The sequence below is a fragment of the Myotis myotis genome, unplaced genomic scaffold (genome assembly GCF_014108235.1).
Source record: "Myotis myotis isolate mMyoMyo1 unplaced genomic scaffold, mMyoMyo1.p scaffold_m19_p_7, whole genome shotgun sequence".
Classification (NCBI taxonomy): Eukaryota; Metazoa; Chordata; class Mammalia; order Chiroptera; family Vespertilionidae; genus Myotis; species Myotis myotis.
The window spans coordinates 76242560-76265369 of record NW_023416379.1 but is presented as its reverse complement, the minus strand read 5'-3'; the positions used below and the strand labels follow the sequence as shown (position 1 = coordinate 76265369).

The window sequence follows — 22810 nt, the reverse complement described above, 5'->3', positions numbered from 1 at the left end:
GCCTTCTGGTCCCCATCACCTAACACAATGCCTGGAACACTTGTAGATGCTCTGATAAGTGAATAAATGAATAAACAATCCTCCTTTTCATATTACCCTGGGATATAAATAGGGACTAGACATATGAATTATCTTAACCCATAGCTGAGACAATTATCTTAACCCATAGTCAGAGAGTACACAAGAGAGCCTAGGACTCCTGCCTCATACTTTAGCTCTTGTTCCATATTTTGCTTATTAAAATAAATCCTCCATATATAGCTTTTGCTTTAGAGATTTAGAGATTGAAGACTGAAAAAAGCTGGTAGGTTAAACTTCCATGTTAGATTTTGTTAACTACTGGGAGGACTAGCTTAGAATGACTGAAGTAGTTCCTGAAAAATGGCATTAATATTAAGATGCTGGGAAGTAATGTGCACCTGACTATCATCTGGATGACACTCTAGCTGCTATCTGACTGATACTCTGGCTTGCTCAAGTAGGTGAGAGGTGATCCATGTAGTAGCTCAGATTCTGGGAGGGTTCTCTTGGTCATATAATTGCCTTGAGGCAGTTGTGATAATGTAGAGGCCCTCATTCTTTTGTTATACACATTCCTAACCAAGTGATTTTTAAAACATATTTATTTATTTTTGAATTAAAGTATAGTTGGTACACACTTATATTAGTTTCATGTGTACAATATAGTGATTACGTCTTTCAATGAGATCACCACAGTCAAATCTAGTAACCATCCATCACTGTGCAACATTTTCACCATAATATTGAATACTAGAGGCCCGGTGCATGAAAATTGTGCACTCAGGGGGCGGTCTCTCAGCCTGGCCTGTGCCCTCTCGCAGTCCAGGAGCCCTTGGAGGATGTCTGACTGATGGCTTAGGCCCGATCCTCACGGGGAGTGGGCTGAAACTGGTAGTCAGACATCCTTAGCGCTGCCAAGGAGGCGGGAAAGGATCCTGCCACTGCCACTGTGCTCGCCAACCATAAGGCCAGCTTCTGGCTGAGCTGCACTCCCCCTCTGGGAGTGCATTGACCACCAGGAAGAAGCTCCTGCATCGAGAGCCTGCCCCCTGTTGGTCAGTGCATGTCATAGCAACCGGTCATTCTGCTGTTTGGTCTATTTCATATTAGTCTTTTATTATATAGGACTAGAGGCCTGTTGCAGAAAGATTCCTGCAAGAATAGGGCTTTGCTCCCGCCTCTGCCGCCTCTGCCCCCTCCCGCCTCCTCCGGCCGCCTCTGCCTCCTGCCTCCTCTCGCCACCTCCTGCCTCCCGTCGCCCGCCCACCATCTGCCGCCACCCCCCGCGCCCCCACCGCCCGCCGTACCCTGGCCACCTGCTGCGCCCCAGTTCTGCTCCCGCCTCCAGCCTCCGCCACCTTGGCTCTGTTCCTGTCTCTACCGCCTCTACTTTGCTCCCTTCTGCAGTGCTTGGCTTCCTTCTACATTGTCTTCAGTCTTCGTTCCCAGTGGTGTATGCAATTTAACCGCCATCTTGGTTGGATGAATTTGCATATAGTCGCTCTGATTGGCTGGTGGGCATAGCATAGGTATGGTCAATTAGCATACTTGTCTTTTATTAGTGTAGATATTTTCTTTTATCTTTGAATAAAATCACCAGATGGTGATTTTAATTTTTTAACCACCTTTCTCTAGTGATCTTCCCACTGCCATCTCCCCATTTCCCTTCTTGCTTGGGGTGAGGATATGATTCTGTTCTCTTAATCTTTTTGTCACCATCTATGGTGAATGAGATTGGACACACTTAGGAGAATTTTTCTGACTCTGTGGGAGGCCCCAGGCTCTGCTCTGATGCTGGTGGAATCCCTCTGATCCCTGCCTGATGGCCTGTTGCTTTCTCTGGATGAAACATCACTTGTACCATTAGCTCAAGGGATAGAGGAGTACATTTATGGGAAATCAAGTTGCTTTGTCAATTCCAGCAGAAAGATGATGGAGCCCTTAAAAGGAGGGTCTCCTGACTTGATATCAGAATTCAAATTTCTTTTTTCCTCTCTGGTGAGGTAAAACTAAATTGGCCATCAGAGTCACTGTTTTCCCCATCCATCACCTAACCTCACTGTCTGGAGTCTGTAGCAGAGTTAGAGGGGACAATCTCTGAAGGTGATGAGGCCTTCTTTAAGGAGACACTATGTCCCTGCGCTATGTACTTTTGTCCTTACATTTACTGGACACTTCTTCATTCTTTCAGGAAGGCAATACGCCATGCACTAGACACTAAGGGAATAAACTTTGAAAGGCATAGCACCTACCTTCACGGAACTTGAAAACAGATGCACCTGAATACAATGACAATGAAAGGTAACGCATTCAAGGAACAATGGGAAATGCAGGAGAGGACACCTAAATCAGCCTCAAACCTCAGGCAAGTTCACATTGGATGAGCTAAAGTGTAAAGGTTAAGTACAAGTTTTCTGGGCAAACACGCAGCGCTTAGGCATTTCTAGGAATTAGCAGAGACGTTCCAACATAGAAGAGAAGAGGCTGAAAGAAGGGAAGGACTGATGAAACAGATGCCACAGATAAAGCAGTTTTGAAAAGGAGGGAGAGATGGAAAGTGTCAGTTTCCAGAGAGAAATCAGAAAAGATAAGAATCCCTTATCTTTGCCTGTTGGGTTTAGAAAATGATAAATCATTGTAGACAATGGTGATAACAGTGCCTGTGGAAGAGAGGATGGAGGGGACTGTTAAGAAGCCAATAGAAAGTGTATTAGTTTTCCATGGCTGCATAACAGATCTCCATAAATTTAGTGGCTTAAAATGTTTATTCTATTTATTTGCTCTGCTACTTTGATCTCTAACCTTTTGATTCATTTTTTTAAAAACTCACTTGATTAGGTCATATCCACACAGGATAATCTCCTGTTTGATTAACTTCAAGTCACCCGATGAGGGACTTTAATTACATTTACAAAATTCCTTTCCCTTTGCCAGGTTCTATTAATTAGTGACAACTTCCACCCATACTCGAGGAGGGGATTATACCAGAGTGGGATTCTGGGAAGTCACTTTAGGGTGTGTTTGCCATGAAAAGGAAATCAATACAGTGACTGTATGGTAAAGATGTAATTGTCAAGAGAACAACATGGACCTATAACTATGGGAAAGACAGGATCCACAAAGATCTTAGTGTACGTATATACATACATTTCTAATTAGCTTTTATTACTTAACAAACCATGCCAAAATTTAGTGTTAATTAACAACAACCTTCTATTTAGCTCAGAAATCTCCCAGTGAACAATTTGGCAAGCTTCAGCCAGGTGGCTCCACAGGATTGGATCTTCGTTGTGGTTCACTCACGTGTCTGCAGTCAGCTTCTGGATTGGTTGGTAGATGTTTAGCTGTCTGGTGGCTTGTTAGTTGAGATGTGGCATGTATTTTCCAGCAGGCTAGCGGGACTCATTCACATTATGGCAATGTTCTGCTCTCAGCAAGCCGGTAAGCTCCAATGCACACTGCTTTTTTAACCACTGCTTCTTATATCACATGTGCTAATGATCTACTGGCCAAAACAAATTATATGGCCAGTTGAGCTAACAGGGCAAACAAAAGTACTTTGCCTTTTTAATGAACAGACTAGAGAATGGTGAAAATTTTTATAGTCTAGATGATATTTAGTATGATGTTTTTAAATATTAGAAAAATTCTGCTTTATATTTATGTTAAGATGAGAGAGCTAGTAAAAAAACAAAAAGGGTGAATACATAGCCTAGGAGGATAACTGATGAAATGTGATCCCTAAGACAGGAATTTCTGTGACTCAGAGTACATAGAGAAAATTAACCTTTAAAAAGTGAAAAGTCATAATTTTTCTAGAATAAAAAAAAATGAGGGTAGATCAAGAAAATTGGATTTTCCTGGTAATCTCAGTTTTCCCTGGAGAAAAGAAATCTAAGTTGTTGAGCACAGTGAGAGAATGGTGGGAAAAGGGTTGATGGTGAGTGTTGACTTTTTGGAAGATCTGTTTTTCAGAACAGGAGGGAAAGCTGATGACAGCAGAACATTGCAAGTATCCTGTGTTACTAGGATTATGTGAATGTATTCCAGGGTTCAGGATAGTCTTTCTAGTAAAAGAGAGTTTTGAGAACGACTTTGGAGGAGGTGTGTGGTAAGGGGGCTCAAGTAATTGGAGAAGGGTTTGTGATTGGAGTACATAGTCCGGGGTAGCTCTGAGAGATGTTTGAAGCAAAGGACTCAACAAAGATCAGGTTAGAAATAAATAGTGGAGAAGAAGGAGAACAAGTTTGAGGGAGAAGAAATTAGAGTAACAGTAACAAACCTAGTAACAAACAGCAGGAGGAGTTATTAATGAGAGAGAATGAAAGGATGGAAATAATTTATAGACATCAATAGAGAAATAAGGGATTTAAAGGGAAGAGGTAAAGTAAAGCCTGGGCAACTCACTGAGCATTTGACAGGTATCCATTCTTTCTGCATAAAATCATTCATGTCTTTAGCTCCTCTTTTAAAAAACTTATTGATGAGAGGAACTCAGGACGATGAGTATTTTTCATTAAAAAATCCATTCTTCACTCCTTGGAATTTTAAAGAACCATGGTGCCACATTTTTATATTAGGATAAATTAGAATAACATCAGAGTATATTTAAAAATTAGAAATGAATATATTATAAATACTTATTAATATACAGGATGTAAAAATATAAAAATATGTAGATTAATATAAACAATAAACATTCTTAGATTTTTCAGAGTTTTTCTCTTAGAAGTTCTTCATAATCAACTATTAAAAAGTACAACAAAACTTTGAGTTACTTATATTAGCTAAAATATGACTTCATGTAGTAGAAAATTTGGTAATTAGAATCCATACTCTTGAAAAAGTTTGTTGGAACAATATTTTCCTCTGAATGAGATCCTCAAAATTATGGCCCTATGATTTTATCATGACATTTTGATGAATAATCAGTATAAATTAATGAGTTTGTCATATAAATTGAAGTTATTTGGAAACATGACTGAAAAGATAATGGGATTTTGGGGGTTTTATTACTAATTTATAAAATTCTTTACTAAAAGCTGTGGCACAACATGAAAGGCATCCTACCAGGTCTTGAAATGTTTTCATTCCTTCTGTGAGGAGACCATCATTGGAAACAATAAGAGAAGACTTTCATTTATGATTAATCGCATGAAACAGTTCTACAACCACTGACTAAGTAGAATTGTTTCTAAGTAAAACTTACATGAGGGGAATGTCTAAGCTTTCTTTCTCAATTTCTCTGCTTGATTTCAATTATCCCGTATTTATGGATATTCTGGGTTATGCCAATGTACTCAAATATTATTTATTGTGGCAAGAATTTTGTGTTGAAAATACATATGTGGCTTACATATAAAAAGAAATTAATATTTTGTGTATGTTTGCTCAGAAACTGGAAAGTCTGGGGTGAGTTGTTTGAATTTATTAGTTTTAAATGTTTTTCAGAACTCAAAACTATATGATATGAAAATCTTTACATTAGAACTGATGGAAACCTTAACATGGACACCTTAAGCAAAACCAAGAAGTATCTTTTACTGAATTTTTAAATCAATCTTTTATTAAATTTAAGTATTATGGTCATACATTTTCCTGCTATGTAATGCAAAAAATATATACATATAAAATCACTTAATAAATATTCATTATTTCCCCAAATTCTTGGTTAGAGACAAGTAGTTTCTCTTATGAATTGATAGAATCGAATCAATAATTTTGAAAGAAAACCTCTGTTTAAAAGATTTGACTTTAGACTCACTTATAATTTCAGTATTTGTCTTAAAAATAGAGCACAGGAATACATATACCCTGTTATTCCACAGGCTCATCCTAGCCTAGCTTGACAAGGATACATTATTTCTTTATTGTCTGTTTATTTTGTGTGGAGTTGATGAGTTAGTTGCACTGTGTAAGGTAGATTACATTTATAAAGTACTCTGGATTCCTTTGATATGAAAGAATATTTGTCTCTTTCAGTAACAAACAACCAAATTCTTTGTTATGTGTTTACCCTGGCAAGTAATTAGGGAAAGTATTTTTGTAAGCTAAAATCCCCTCTCTGTTTTGGACTTTGCTTTCACTCTCTCATTGTTTACCATTGTATATTGATATTGGGTGCTGCATCTTTTGAATTCTGGGCATTTCTTTTTAGGTTCACAACATGTAACAGTAGTCTAGATTTTTAGAATTTCAAACTTTGAAGTACGTTAAATTTTTTAAGGACTGTAGTCATTATTATTATATGATGGTTTATATTTTTACAATGAAAGAAAATCTATTTCATTTTCCGAGGGAATTTTGAAATTTACATTGATGGTGATTTAAATCTTTTCAAATCACACAATTCCAAATTCAGATAACTCTTTTAGATTCTGTCAATGAGTAATTTCTAAATGGAAATATGCAAATGTAATTTAATATTGATGCTCATTCCGGGGAACAAATGAGCTATTGTATATAATACTTCAAGTTTTTTTTAATATCCTTTTTCAAATTCAAAACAGTGCCTCTTGGGCAAAACACAATTTTTTCCATTTTTATGGAGGTTTAGGGTGCCTCTTTTCATGTAAACTATTAGGACTGTTTGCATAAACACACAAGTGCTAAGCCTATTTTGATAGTTTCACACATAATGTCCTATTACAATCTGTCTGTTTCTCTCTCCTCCAGTCAACTTCTTCTCCCACTACCTCTGAGCAGCTTGCCTGTAAACCACCTGCTTTCTCCTTTGTTTCTCCAACTAATCAGAAAGCACCACCCGACCCCGCTCAGCTCGGCGGGGCCTCTGCCCTAGAGGAGTTCCACACCAGGAGGCTGGACGCCGGTGGGGCCTGGGTGGAAGAAACAGCTTCGTATTTTCAAACTTCCACTCACTCGTCACCCTTTTTGGCATCAAAAAGCACCTCCTGGACGTTTCAGTCTCCCCATTCCACGCAGCTATCAGGTTCAAATTTGTCCAGTCCCAGTGAAGCAGATCAAAAACCTGGACGGCCATTGGAAGCTCTGAGGAAGACAGCGTCAGCCTCACATGTCCTTGGCCCCGGAGAAAGCCTGCGACCCTCTTCTCCTCCGCCGTCCTCCAGTGCCTCTCTGAAGTCGAATTCAGCCTCGTACCTACCAGTCCGTATTGTCCTGCATTCACTCTCTCCAAGTCCCAAACCATTTACTTCCTCTCTCCATGGCTCTTCCTCCACTCTCTGTAGCCCAATGTCTTCCAGTGGAAATCTCTCAAGGTCAGGGGTGAAATCCCTGGTGCCCTCCCGGCTTTCTCTTCTCACTGCCATCCTCAAGTCCAACCCTTCTCACCAGAGACCCTTGTCCCCTGCATCCTGTCCCACTTTCTCTCTCAACTCCCTGGCTTCGTCCACACTCACACTTGATCAAAAAGCAAAGCAAGCCCCATCCACACCTAAAAAATCTCTCTCCAGTTGCTCGCTGAGCCCCAGGTCTCCTGGGCAAAGGGAACACCAGGATTCTGAATTTAGCCAGCCATCCTTTCACTTACCTCTGTTCACCCAATCTGCTGCCCTTCCTCAGGCACACCCCCTTTCTCCCACAAAACATGAAAACAGTAGCCTTGCTTCTTTGAATGTAGAGAAGACACCATCACCCACTTCTTTAAAGAGTAATTCAATCCCCTCCCTGCTGCAAACAACATCGAGTCCTGTAGGTCTTCCTCCTGCTTCACAAAGATTTTATCCTTTTTCTTGGAAGAGCAGAAGGGATGCTGACCTCAAGGGTCCAGAAAAGCCCAGGGATATTTACACATATCCTTCTGCATCAGCCTCCTCTATGTTACCGTCTGCATTTCCCACTAACCAAAGAGCCACACTCTCCTCTCCAGAGAAAAGTTTCCATCCTTCCCCAGTTCTTTCAGACCTGCTACACAGATCCCAGAGAGCATCACCACAGCTGTCTGGCCAAGGGCAGAATCCTTCTGCTGCTACTTTACCACCTGTCTCCAGTGCTAGCTCTGCCTCTCTTCCCAAATTGGGGTCCTCCCCGCCCCCTCACGCTAATCTTCCCACTCAGGCACCCCAGCTCAGTCCTTCCGCACTGCACCCAAATTGTGGCAGTGGCACCTCACCTTCAAGATTTGGGAGATCGGAAAGCTCAGTATCTGACCACAGGTCATCTGTTTCAACCCCATCACCTTCCACCTCTCTAACAAGAACCAAGGAGCTGATTTCACCTTGTGCATTTTCCATGCCAACAGACCCTGAGAATAAGAAACCCAAGGTATTTTTTGCATGCTGCACGGTGCATGCTTATTTTGAAATATGGAAGAAGATTTTATTTTTTTGCAGAGGGGGTTAAATCAGTGATTATGACATTCATTCTATTCCTATGAGAAAGTGCAAGTGTGGGGTTGGGGTGTGGCTAGGATTTGGTATATTTGAACATGGAGTTGAATTATAATCTGTCTAAAGTTGTGCATGTTTCTGTGAAATTCTGATTTTGTATATCCTCCTGTTATGATAAATTCTTATATTTTTGTTGTTTTAGGCATAATATGGGTTATATTATTGATTCAAGAGCTGGAATTTAAAGCAGCTAGTAGAGATTTGGTGATATGATACATGTCTAACTATTTAATAACATGGAATCAATTATCCATAAAAATATCCTGTACTGAGAGAATTATAGATAAGATCAGTGTAAAAAGGAATATTATCTTAGATCTAGGCCCATATTCTAGGCCAAGCCAATTTAAAAACTTTCTATTTCCCTTGCCATCATTCATTTATAATTATTAATTTTTCCCCTTCTACATGGTTGATTTTATTATTGCTCTTCATATCTCAAGCTAAATCAATATGCATTTAGCTATATCCACATAGGGCAAAAGGGAATAGAAATTTCCTTTATATGTGAAAATGATTTGATTTATAATAAACACAAAAAACTTAGTAATTTGAAATACAGAGAACATAGGTTGGGTATAAAGAAATAGAATTAAGAAAGAAGAAATATTGACTTTTGAGTGCTCCAAAGCAACCCACTGAGGAGAGAGGTGAAACTGGCATTTGTTTTAATATGAGAAGAGAAATATTTGAAGGAGTGATCCATAGAGCTCATTTCTTTTGGAAGAAGGCAACACTGCTATAGAACATGCCAGCTTCCCAGCTATTCTCAAATAATTTAGAATGTGCATATTATATACTCAGAACTTGGTCATTGCTATGTAAATAAAATAAAATTATGGAAGTGCTTGTATTAAGAGGGAATTCAAATTTTCAGTTCAGTGTATTGAAGGAACACAGTTTTACTCTTTCCAACTTCCATGGAGACTGTGTCCAAATCTGTTTGAAGGATGAAGTTAGGATAGGAAAGATAAAACAACTCACATGCTCTTACTAATTATGTAGTTTAACTTAAAAAGCATGCATGCATTAAACACTCACTCTGTGCCTACCTCTATACTAGATTTTTTTTGAGATGTGTGTATATATGTATGTGCTTCTGTGTGTGTATTTAAGGAAAGTAAGAGAGCATTTTTTTTGTCTTAAAATTTTTCATTCAAAAATACATATACATAATGTGGAGAAGCTATCTAGAGTTATTAAATCTACAGTAATGCTGGAAAACAAGTAAAAGGAAATGTTAACATAGCATAAATCAATTACATATAATTGTGCACTGAATTTGATATAATAGAAATATTGTGAGAGTCAGGCCAGTTGAAATATTTAGTATTTATCTTAATGAAGAGAAAGGAGTTGATATTTCAGAAAGGGTAAATAACCGGGCAAATGTACAGAAGTTGATTCCAGGGAAATGTATGTGGAGACATAAGAAGATTGGCTTATCATTGAATAGTGATGATAATAGTAATGATGATTATAGTAACAGATATCAAATGCTTTCTGTGAATCAAGATATATCCTAGTAGTTATTCAAAATAGCTAAAAATTAATTAAAAGGGACAATGTCAGTTAATTTTATGACCATGAGATTGGTAATATTATTTTCTCCATTTTATACACCAAGAAACTGAAGTTCAGTGAACAATTTATTATATTTTATTGCTGTAAAACAAAAAAATCAATTATTATTTTAGCTTTATTTAATAATTCTCATGAAGGAAATCATTGTTATAGAATAATGATAAGAATGATCAATTTATATAATATTTGAGCCATTTAAAAATGTATTATTAGAAATTATTAAGTCCTTACATTTTAAACTTTCAAAGCAAATGGGATAGAGAAAAATCTAACATTTTTATCATTCTAAATTGAAAATCTTATATATTTGAGGTAAAATGACCTAGTGATTATCTTCTTAATGCATATGGTATCATGAAATTTATTTGTGCTATATTACAAAAGCTTGGTGATGTAAACATTACCATTTCCTGAATTTATTAACAAGTATTGCCTGAACCCTATGGCCATGCGCCTAAATCATTCCTCACCTTTGTGGGAAATGACTGTGCTCCGGAGGCTTCTTCCAAGTGTTTCTGTTTGTGGTCACTTTGCTTCGTTCATGTTTTGTCCTGTTTTTGGAGAGACCTGGGAGAGGCTTGGCCCAGAGGGGCTTTTGCTAAAGCCAAGTCCTTTTATTAAAAAAATATATTTTATTTATTTTTTACAGAGAAGAAGGGAGAGGGATAGAGAGTTAGAAACATCGATGAGAGAGAAACATCGATCAGCTGCCTCCTGCACACCCCCTACTGGGGATGTGCCCACAACCAAGGTACATGCCCTTGACCGGAATTGAACCTGGGACCCTTCAGTCCTCAGGCCGACGCTCTATCCACTGAGCCAAACCGGTGAGGGCCCAAGTCTTTTTTTGGTTCTAAAATCAAGTTTGTTAAAGACCTGTTTTTCCACAGCTCATTAACTGCTCCCAATATTAAAGAACTTTCAGCATTTGCCCTCTATTTTGTTTTATTTTCTTCATTTCCAAGCTAAAAACTAAGCTTCTAGAAATGCACAATAAATTTGATGTTAATTAAAATATAAAAATATCGAGAAATTATAATTTATCTATTTTTACCTGATCCTTTAAACAGAAAAATATTTCTTATAATGGGTAAAACTTGTGATAACTTCTGCAAAAAGAATCACTCTCTGAGACATGCTGTTCTTTGTCTATTTATTTCTTCCTTGTTCTTGCTATTATCTCTCCAGGTAAAAAAAATCAGCCTGCATATATTTTTTTTTTATTGCAAGCTATTTTTGCAGAAATTGTAACCTGAATATAAAAATTCATTAAAATGGATTCTGGAATAGGTAAATCTTATCCCAGTTTCTTTTTGATCTTTGACTAGTCTTTATTAAATTGCTAAGATTATTTTATAGATTGATAGAAGAAAATAGACAAAAGCTTTGGGATATCAAAGAATTCATGCCTTTATGGAGTGTTTCTTGTCTTGCTCCTTCTTCTGTTCTGCTAATCTGAGCACAGGGCTATCTTTGAAATTAAAGAGCTTCAGATATAGATCAGTTTCACTTAGTGCCAGATCCCAAAAGGAAAGAGGTCCTGGAATACAAATGGCCATCATATTAAAACATGAATACTTGAATGACATTAGTTCAAAGTCTGGGCCCTACTGGCCTTTGATATGAAAATAAAATGGAACAGTAGAGCAGGCTGAGCTAAATTCAGGTACAAAGTATGTGTAATGTTTCTTTTTCGTAGATTGAATCTTAAGGTTCTGAATCTGTGTGCATTAGTTTGATACAGTTGACATATTTTAATATCAGATATAGTTAAGAATAACATTTCACAATATGAGCATGGCTGTAGACAGGATGGACATTTTCCAGGATGTTGTTCAGGCTACTCTTTGATCAACATCCATGTTGTCTGAGATATTTTTAATCCCTTAGGAAAGTCTAAATATCACAAAATTAATCCATGGAGTTGTATTCAGGTTCTAATATATTTCGCATTTATTTATGAAATAGTTTAAAATTTCTCCTAGTGAGTCATGATGTTCCATGCACTCACCCAAGATGATGGTGTGCCTGTGTTGGCCTTAAAGTTATTTGGAAACATAGTATATTTAAGGAATTAGTTGAGAGCTTTTTGATATTTTATGAACTTGAGGTGGTATTTTTTTTTTTTTTTAGGATCTTCAACATCATATTTTTCTTCTTTTTTAATCTTTTTCTTTATTGATTAAGGTATTACATATGTGTCCTTTAAATAAACTCTCTTTTCTTTAAGGCATCAAAACATTCCCAAATATATCATATTGGAAACTTGGTGGCAACAGTCTCTATGTAATTTTCTCCATTTCTGCTAATCCGTATATAATCTGGGAAATGAGCAATATGAAATATACCTCCATGAGCTAAAATACTTAATGAGGGTTCAAACAAACCACTCATTCATTCAATAAATATGTACTGAGTGCTTATCATGTGTAAGGATATGTGCAAGGCACTTTTCAAAGTTGTAAGGCTATATTGCCACAAATAAAATAGCTCATAGAAAGTTTATATTCTGTGATGGCACAGAAATAATCAATAATAACCCCCATTTCCCAAATAAGTACATTTTCTTGTGTGTTAAAAGGTCATATATATGGTAATGAAAAAGTATAGCAGGGTAAGGGATGGTGTCACAAATTAAATTGGGTGGTCAAGATAGGTTTCTTTCAGAAGGTGACATGCAAGGAGGTGTTGCTCATAGGAGAGGATAGTCAGGAAAAAGCCCTGAGGCCAGAGAGTGTTTGGCAGATACAAAGAACAGGGGAACCAGTGTGGCCAGAGTGGAGTGAGTGAAGGAACTTGAGGTTGTCAGAAGGAGATGTAACTGTGAGCTATTGTAGGCCTGTGAGATCCGGCAGGCCACTTCTAAGTCTTTGATTTTTAATTTGAGTAAAACAGGAAGCAATTGGCGTGTGTGGGGGAAGGTTGAAACAATCTTATCTATCTGGCTGTGTGTGAAGAACAGACTCTAAGAGAGCGAAAGAGGAAGTAAGGAGACCTTAAGAGGCTATTGCAGCCCTGGCCAGTGTTGCTAAGTGGTTAGGTGAGGATTAACAACAACAAAAAGAGGCTATTGCAACAATCTAGGAAGTGATGGTGGCTCTGGGAGATTACAGCAGTGAAGACAAAGATAATACTTCTGTATATATTTTGTAGGTAGAAAAACATTCAGCAATCATTAAAGCTAGTCATAGGTGAAATAGTAAAATAGCTAAACTACACATACGTACCTTCTTGTTTCCTTTTTGTCTTTTACTCTACCTCTTCCACAAAGTTCTTGGCATCTTTCAGGGGATTCTAGATTCATGATTCTCCCATCCCTGCTATCTGTCACGTCCATCTCTATAGTAACCAAAGCTGTGTCCATTTTCTTTGCTTCTCTCCAGCTAGGTTTTCTGGATTCATCTTAGCAATGATTTACAATGTCAGGGATTGACAAACCTTTTTTTTTTTTAACCCCTTGGGGAATATTTGCATTTTAATTGAGAGACGCTTGTGCAGTTTAACTCAAAGAGCATACTTAGAAATATATCCCAAGAAACTAGAAACACCAATCAGAAAGGATATATGCACCCCTATGTTTATAGCAGCACAATTTACTTAAAAAAACAACAAAGATTCAAGGTCATGAGTTCAAACCTGAAAGTTCAGATCATTGAAGGAAGATGCCTTTAGGAACTTAACGCATTGGAAATGTCTTTAAGGCATGCTTGAATAGGGAAAGAGAGTCTCCAACATCTAAGGCTTGGCCTGAAGATGAGGAACTAAAATTTTGGGTTTTTATGTCCTCTGAATTGGCAAAATTTTCAAACAAATATTTGCTGAGTATCTGTTCTTGCCAGGATGATATTAGGTGTTGGAAATAATATGAAATTCTCCCCTAAAAGATGTTACAGGGTAATAGGGATGGCAAAAATATTATAATACAATGAAATAAGTATTACACATTTAGAGAGCTAGAAGCTTCCAGCCATGGAGAGGGCCCCTGGGAAAAAAAGTCTAGGAAGTTTTCTTAGTAGCTGCCACTGTCATCTTCCTCTCCTACTCTTCCACTTCAGGTATAAAAATCATTATAGAGATTGTGCTCTGCCAGTGATCCAGATGTAAGGCAGGTGTCTGGCAATCACTTCTGTGAATTGGATCAGGACCTCAGTTGAGCTTTCCTCTTAGGGAAATTCTGACTCAGGCAGTGCAAGCATGTCACTGAAGAGCAGGAAGTATATATGCTTCGATGCTTCTGGCAAGAGAAGTGGCCATAATGAAAGGCACTCTCTTCACTAGAGTTCTCTTTTGTCATTTATGTAATCTGAGGTTCTGCTAGTCACCTTTACTTAAAGTGTAATCATGAGTTCAAATCTCTGATTCTTCAGGCAGCTAATATAGTTCACTTTGAGATCTCCTGGGTCTTTATTACTAGAGCCTGGTGTGGAAATTTAGGCAACAGGGGATAGGACAGGGCTGGGGAATATTTTCTGAAGGAGAAGGATATGCTCTTGCTATCCCCATCCTCACACCCAGGATTTATGTTGTAATATCTAGGATTGCCTATAAATAGGATTAGTTCTGATACACTTATGTCCTAAAACTCCATTTCCTTTTCTAAACCTAAACTTTGCAGTGTACCTGTCATGTAGTGGATATTTAAGACATATTTACTGGATGTTGACTAAAAGCATAGATGACAAATTGGAGGGATACAATAAGTATCATTACATTTTTTGCTAGATTCAGGGTCAGGCTGGTCAAGTCTACCTTCTGTGATTCGCTGAAGGTGATTCCAACCTGTAATATGACAGTCTATTATTCAAGTTATAATTACCTTGACTAGAGTGATTTCTAATTTTAAACAAAGGAAGGGAAAGAAATGAATTTGGCTTAATACCTGGAAGCCTTAGAATGCTGAGGAAGAAATATGTCCAAATTAGAATGTTGTTAACAGAACCCAGAGTAAATACAATGAACCTAAAACTTATCTCTTATGGCAACAAGAATGATTTTCAGACTGAAAAGAGAAAGCTATAGATGTCTTAGAGATGCATAAAGCCTAAGATAGATGAGGAACTAGAAAGATTGCCTAGTTCTGAATAAGTTCATATTTCCTGGTCTAGATAAATTGTGTCTGAAAACAAATGACATTTCTACTTCTATTGCAAAACTATTGTAACTGATGGGAAATAAGAGATTTACCAGGGAAAAAAGGCGAGCCATATGTTCCATTTTTCAAAAAAATGGAAGATAATTTCTGAAAGTTATAACCTGTAGTCTTAGTTTGTGAATGTTTACAACAACAGTTATAACTGGAAGTCAGACATTTTTTTCAAGCAACAGACCTTTATTTATTGAATGTCCTCCAAGTTCTAGCTTTTGTGATATCTCCCACTATATCAAGAACAAAAAGAGATATGTGAGTGTAATGACTTGTTTCTGTGAACTCCCATTTATTCCAAGTCCTCAATCCAAAGCATCCTCATGGTCACTCTCTAATCCATTAACTTACTTCACATTTCTGCCTATTATTTGTTTTTCTAAAACATTTCCTTTGCTTTCTTATTTGTTTATGGCTTGTCTCTATTCATGAGGATGCAAGCTCTAGGCTTTGTATGTTTTGTTCACTGTACTTAGAGCAATGCATATCACAAAATACACAATAATATTTTGTTGAATGAGTTTATGAATTGAACTGCTATATCCAAATCTATTTATAGGATTGATTGATGGCAGAACCCGGTAGGCAAGAGCTCTTTATCACTGGCATATGACTTGAATGAAAATACAAATGACGTGCCTAGGCAGACGGACGGTTCATGAAATAATATGAAAATTTTTATCTTCATTGTTTACAGTGACAACCCAAATCTAGTCAGATGAAATTGGATAGAGACAATGTCTAAAGTACTATTTTTGGATCTAGAGAAAAAGCATATCTACAGAATGGAGTTTGATTTCAACAAATGCTTTAAAAAAATAAAAGGATTAGAGATTTTAGGCCACTGTGAAGTTCTGGGAGCCAGAAGTCCAAAGTCAGGGTGTCAGCAGGGCTGCACTCTCTCCAGTCTCCTGTCTTTGCCTCTTCCAGCTTCTGGGGCTCCCGGCTTCCTTTGGCTTCTGGCTGCATAACTCCCATCTCTGCCTTTGTCTTCATATGGTCTTCTCCTCCCATGCTTCCTATGATCCAACAATATGAACTAACTCCAACTTCACTCTCCTGTATATTCTAAACTCGCCACCAAAAACAAGGAGACAGTTCTAATTATTAAAATCTTCATTGTATTAGTTGACTTTATTGTCAAATCATAGAGGTGATGATTATATTCTACTTTGTGTTAAAAAATACATCTAGTTAAACACATAACTTTTCAAAATTTAAAGAAATATCAACAGAGCAAAATGATGAGAATAGTGAAATTCATCAGTTAAGGATTGGTAAGGAGGGGTTGATAGAAATAGCAGTATAACTATCATGCTGAAGAGAGCTCTTAGAATGCACATGATTAGAAGGGGAGAGAAATAGGAACAATGGAATGGTTGTATTGTATTTTGGATCAATATAAGGAATTTTGCACCAATTCTAACAATTATGCTAAATTTGTTGTCTTGGAGGTAGGCAGTTCTTCATGTGGTGGCAGAACAGAGGATCAGAGAGATTTTTGTCTTGGATGGGGGCGTTAAACTAGATAGCCTTCAACATCATTTCTGATTCTAAGATTCTGTGGCATAATATATGCATTAACAAGATACCTCTCTGTACAGGTTTCTCCAGCTATAATCTTTAGAGCAGTTGAAGACAGGAGGACAAATGTCATAAATGATTATGCTTCCTGAAATGATAGGCAAGGGAATATGGTAGATGAGTGCCCTGTTGTTGAGGTGGCGTGTCTGCATCCAGATCCCAGCTATGACTTACTAGCTAGCGACCTTACATAAGTTACTTAACATCCCTGCACTTTAGTTTCCATATATCAAATGGATTTAATATAGTATCTGCCTAACAGGTTTGCTGTAATAATAAAATGAGGTAATACCCAAAAAGCTTTAGAATGATACCTGGCTCATAGTGATTGCTAGCTATTATTATTGCAGCTATTATTGCAATTAAATACAATAAAATCATCATGGAGTATTAATGATATATTTTATTTCATATTATTTGTCTTTAGATATTCTTTGGAAGAATATATGATCTTATAGAGAAAGGATGGCTATTGGATCCAGGCAAGCCTGGATGTCAAACCTGTTTCTACTTTTTATGGGCTGGTTAGTCTTAGACTAGACTACACCTGACCTCGCCATGTCTCTTTTTCCTAATGACTCTTTAGTTACACGGCTTCTGGAAAATTAAATGATGCAATATATATAATTTTCCCAGTAATAAGTGTCAGTTCTTATTCCCATGAAGAGATGACATTTCATTTTGTTTTTATCCAAATAAGGTATTGTCTGGAGGCCATAGCAGTTCAGAGTGAATATAGAGACTTAGGGCTTAAAAGGGACCTGAGGCTTCTTTTAGGTCTGGAATTTTGATTTCTCTTACCTTCATTGCACCAGTTTAATGAAGCTTATTTCAGTTATATCCATAAAACTCAATGATTTATTTGACTTGATTGCCCCGTCTTCCTCTGTAGACCGTTTAGTATGCTTTTTAGTGGACTGAGGCAATGTGGAGCTGTGTGCAGATTTCTCCTTGTCTCTGAGTCCCTGGGGAAGCTGCCTGAGGCAGGGGCTTCTGAAATGATAGGAGCCTTGAACTTAGTTAAGCAGCTTGGAACCCAGAGCGGTATCAAAGCTGGGCTTTTGATTATGCATATTATCCTGATTTCTACAACTTCCTCATGTTCAGCCTTCTCCCCCAAATACTACACAAAACGAAACTATATTACACTGAGTTGTAATTAAAACTCAGGACATTTTATCATTTGATTCATTAACATTACTATATTAGAAAATACAGGAGATGATAAGGTCTAAAAAATAAATTTAAGATCAAGAGCTTTCTATTTTTTCCAGTTTAGAGTTAAATTGATGAAATCACTTCTATTCAAAATATGCTGCTTATTAAACTGCTACTAAATTTTATGTATTCTTTTCTTTATTTTTATAAATGATGTAAGAGAATGTATCATAAGTTCAATATAATTTATTGGCATGATATTTCTTAATTATGGCACTATAAAAAATAATTTTCTTTGAGAATCAAAACAACAACAACCAAAAATAAATAAAAAACAACGCTCACATTGAAAGAATAGCACTCCTATGATGAAATGCTGCTAATGAGAAATCCTATATAACAAAAGGCTAAATGCAAATTGTCCCCTTGACTGGGAGTTCAACCAGGAATTTGACCAGGGGATGGGACTGGCCTACCAACCGCCTGCAACCCCTCCCTCCAGCCGGCCCCATTCCTGATTGGCCCCTCCACCCTGATCGGGAACAGGGCAGGCCAGCAACCTCTCACATCCCCCCTACTGCCATCCTGGCTGATAGGGGCAGGCTGGCCGGACCCCACCCGTGCACAAATTCATGCACTGGGCCTCTAGTTTATATATAACTTTCTAAAGAGTGGTACTTTTTAATTCTGAAGATATATATCATATAATTGCCATTATCCTTAGGCTGATATTTTACTGCTGTGATAGTTCTTTGCTTCTCATTCTAATGAAATATTAACATGGAAGCTAATTTTTTTTTCTGTCAAAAACACGTTGGTCAAGCATAATAACTGTTTTCTTTGGTAACTTGTCATTTAACCTGGTAGAACTACTCTAAAATTATGTCATGTTCTTCCCTCTTTTCATCTCCACTCTTGCTTTCTGGTTACCCGTTCTAGCAATACAAGACCAGTTCAAGCTACAAGGCTTTTGCAGCAATCCCTACCAACACATTGCTTTTGGAACAGAAGGTCAGTGTTGGCTCAAAAGCAGAGTAAATTTTATGTTTATAATGTAACTTTTGTTATGTTTTCTAAAATTTCTGTTTTAAAGTTCTGTCTGTACTAAAATAAAATTCTCTCAGCTTAGGATGATGTGAAGAAAACATCTTGGTGAATAAAATTGAAGACATCATCAATTTATCACTAGAGGCTAGATATGAGCCTGGAATGTCCAGTCCAATGTCAAGTAGCCCTGGAAACTTCATTTAGATTTGGATAGATCCTGTCCTTTGGAATTTTAGATTGTTGTTACATTCAAGAGCTTCCACCTCTATTGGCATTGATCAAAAGAGTACAGGCAAAATGGGGTTACATGTGAAACTGGACAGCTTGGTCAAAACTTGGTGACTTGAAGTGGCTTCCACAGTATAGTTAGCTGAGTGTCCAGGTTAGCTCCTTAGAACCCATCATGGGCTAAACCTCTTTATACATTCCTGCTGGCTACTGATCCTACCCCCACAAATGAGAGGGAAGATTGAGATCACTTCCAATGACCCATGCTTTTGCATGACTTGAGGGCACTTTTGCTTTGCTATTCAGTTACTAATTATAAAATTATAGGATTCTACTTCAGTAGGTAACTTCAATTACAGCCTCTGGTTCAATAAGCACATTGCAGATGCTCAAATGAAGGCCAAATGGAGGATCATATCAGAATCAAAGTGGAATCAATTATAAAATCTATGAAATTGTTCATTTCATATGTTATTTTGCTGATATTTATTTAGGCAATTTATCTCTTTGTGCATTAAACTCATTTATGCCCCCCCCCCCAGTGTAATTAGTATTTCAAATACTGTTATTATCATTTGTATAATGTTAATGTTTGCCAACCAGGTAGTATTTTGACCACAGGTTTATGAATCTGCATTTTTGTTATTTTAGCATAATCTGAGGAATAAAATCCTTTGCATGATCTCTTGTTTGAAAAGTAGGAATTGTTAGTGGGAAATGCTAAGTAGCATGTAGGTGAGCATTAGTGGGAAGATTTCTTATATTTTATATCTCTGATAACTAATTCCAAATTATACACATGTAGTTGAGGCTCTACTATATGTATCTATAAGCTTTGAACTGAGGGTTGGGGGTGTCACTGGGCTTCAGGGAGATTGGAAGCTTTTTTCTAACTTCTCTTCTAAATTTCTACCTTTTATAACTCAATACATAATGGTCCTAAAGCTCTGATTTCAGGAGGCTTCAGAAGAATGCAAGAGGTGCACCAATTGCCCCTTATTCCAATGGCCTATTGTTACGTTGAATCAGAGTAGCAGCGTTCCCTCAGCACAGACCCTCTGCCCATTTCAGATGGACATTTCTGAAATCTGATCATTAGTGCCTGCCTTTGCAGAAATGGGAAGAACTCTCCCCCTAAAGCCGCCAGGCAGGGGGGAGAATAGGGACCTATTGTGTCATGGTATCCTTTCATCATAATTGTCTCACCTAACCTGTCGTATTTCCTGTACCCAAGTGCTTCTACTATATGAATATTTTATTTAGAAAAACAACAGTTACTTCTTGAAAAATTTTTGTAAGATAAAGTTGGATGGCATTATTCATTCCAAAATTTCTGTCTGCCAGCTCTCTTCCAATTAAATGGATTTTAGGCATTATAATCTCTTAGTCATTAAAAGTGAAGAACCATTAACTTAATTTCTAATTTTATCACAGATCTATTTCATCAATGTGTATGGTGGTATCACTATATATTTAATCTAATACAACTTCATATGGGAGAGTTTTTGTGTTTTCAATTTTGAATAAAACATATTTTTTAGGAAAATTATTATTTTTGTTGTTTGTACACCAAAATGTAAATGTCATGATGCCTAATTTAAAATATTATTCTAGAGAGGATTGATTATTATACAAGCAATAATGTGGGTAATTATCTCTTGGCTAAGATAAATTATTTTTGGATCATAAATATTTTTGGACCATGAATTGCTCAAAGATCTCATGATATGATTCGATGTTTGTTTTTGCTTTAGAGCCTTTGTATAATTCCACATATTTTTTCTGGCTTTTCCATAGTACATGTTCCTCAATAAGAAACTTTACTTTGTAAGAATTTTTAAATAGCAAAAGTATTATCACAAGATTTTATGAGAGCTTATTTCCATTTCCACTAATATTTCTCGAATACTATTGTGTTGCTCTTTTCATAGTTGTAGTTAAAAAAAAAATAAATCTGGTAATTTAGACCTTTTTACCTATCTGTTTATACCAGCAATTTTCAAGTGGCATGTCATAAGAATTTTTAAAACATGCAATACCTTACTATGTTGTCAGGGGCACTGACCTCTTTTCCCTTAGATTGTCAAATATAATAACAGCCAACACAACAATAGCCATCCAGTGTGAACAGATCAAAATGATACCTTTTTTTTTTTTGTCAGATGGGCCAAAATGTATTTATTGGTGTGCCACAGAATTTTAGTAATTACTTTATGTGTGCAGTGAGATGAAAAAAGGTTGAAAATTGCTGGTTTATACAATAGAACTCATCCTATGATGTTTAAATCGCAGGGTTTTATTTCTGAATTGAGTGAGAAAATTAAGACAATAATAATCAGAAGCTCATCTATTTTGGAAAGTATTAGCATTATGTAATATTTTAAATCACAGAAGCTTTTTTGAGATCCATTTAATATAACAAAGAACGCCACCTTTAAAGTGTAGGGTAATGCTGTAGTCTCACTATAATAATCAGTTAGCATCTATATACTGTAGAATGTCTTGAAGAGATAGCTAACAATTGATTCAAGCCTTAATTCAACAATTAATTCTCTCCCCCAGTCAAATTAAACCTATGGTTGACATTTTAAACAACATTATGTTTATAGGATATAGTATAGCAATTATTAGTAAGGAACCAGAGTTGCTTAAAAATAACACTATTTTTAAAAGCCAGATTTTCTCCAAATTCAAACACAGGCATCCCTTACCATGAGACATTAAGCCATCATTGAATCACTGGATTGCTTTCAGATTTAATCACCCCTAGATGAAGCACATAATTTTCAAAAGAGTACATTTTGTTGGCAGGGGATATGAGGTTTCTGGTACTTCTGTTCTATAATTTATTTTCTGCATCAAAACTGAAATTTATAGCATATTCAGTATTCTATCTTTTTTTCCTATGTACGTTTAGAAGGAAAGCATTTTTAGCTTGTCTTAAACTAAAGCTTTATAGGAAGCGCTAAATGTAAGCATCACCTTTTAACATGTTTGCTTCAGGGTCTTTGGCTTCATCTGCTGCTAATAATCATGTCCAAGCTTGAGATGAGGATGAAATACAAGTGATTATAAAGCAGGAACAAAGTAATCAGATTACTTTGCATTTGCGGCTGTCTACAGAACTTATTACAATATGTTCAACAATATACTGAACTCTGTAGAGAAAATAATTTTGATGTGGACATTATTTTTTAGTCTCTATTTGCGTATTGCTCTCAGAGAATGTTAAAAGTATCTCTTATTGACGAAGCTTTCTTTTTATCATCTGAGTTTGATAGCAGTGGATAAAAAGTTAAAATTAAACTGCAGAGCACATATTGATATTCTAAATAAATGGATTATTATTTTCACTGTGCACTTGTGTTCAGGAAAGGAAAGATGAAGGTGGGAATATTTCCATGAAATCATATAATATGGATCTTTATTGTCTCGAGTAATTAATATTTTTCAATAATAGTATAACATTTCTTCTTGAAAAATAATTTGAATTCTTTGTTATTTTCCTCACAAGTATTCTTTGGGATAAAATCAAGGCTATATCACTACTGTTTTACAACAAATGACATTACTATCCAACAAATGGCATTTTAAAGATACTTTTAATTCATAAGCTACACATGTTTGAAAGAAAAATTCTAGAGGAGCTCAATTTTATAAATAGCATATATAAATT

General features: G+C 36.6%; 1 protein-coding gene across 9 annotated transcripts in view; it reads left to right on the top strand.

The window, feature by feature from the left end:
- The window catches only part of LOC118660411 (muscular LMNA interacting protein), a 239608-nt gene that overhangs the window by 119461 nt on the left and 97337 nt on the right, over positions 1-22810 (top strand). For 8 of the 9 annotated variants that reach the window (XM_036317803.1, XM_036317801.1, XM_036317807.1 and 5 more), the window contains 2 exons: positions 6697-8265; positions 18799-18870. In XM_036317803.1, the coding sequence (XP_036173696.1) occupies positions 6697-8265; positions 18799-18870 (1641 nt within the window). The remainder of the gene's footprint in view (positions 1-6696; positions 8266-18798; positions 18871-22810) is intronic. The other variant, XM_036317809.1, reaches the window with a different exon arrangement.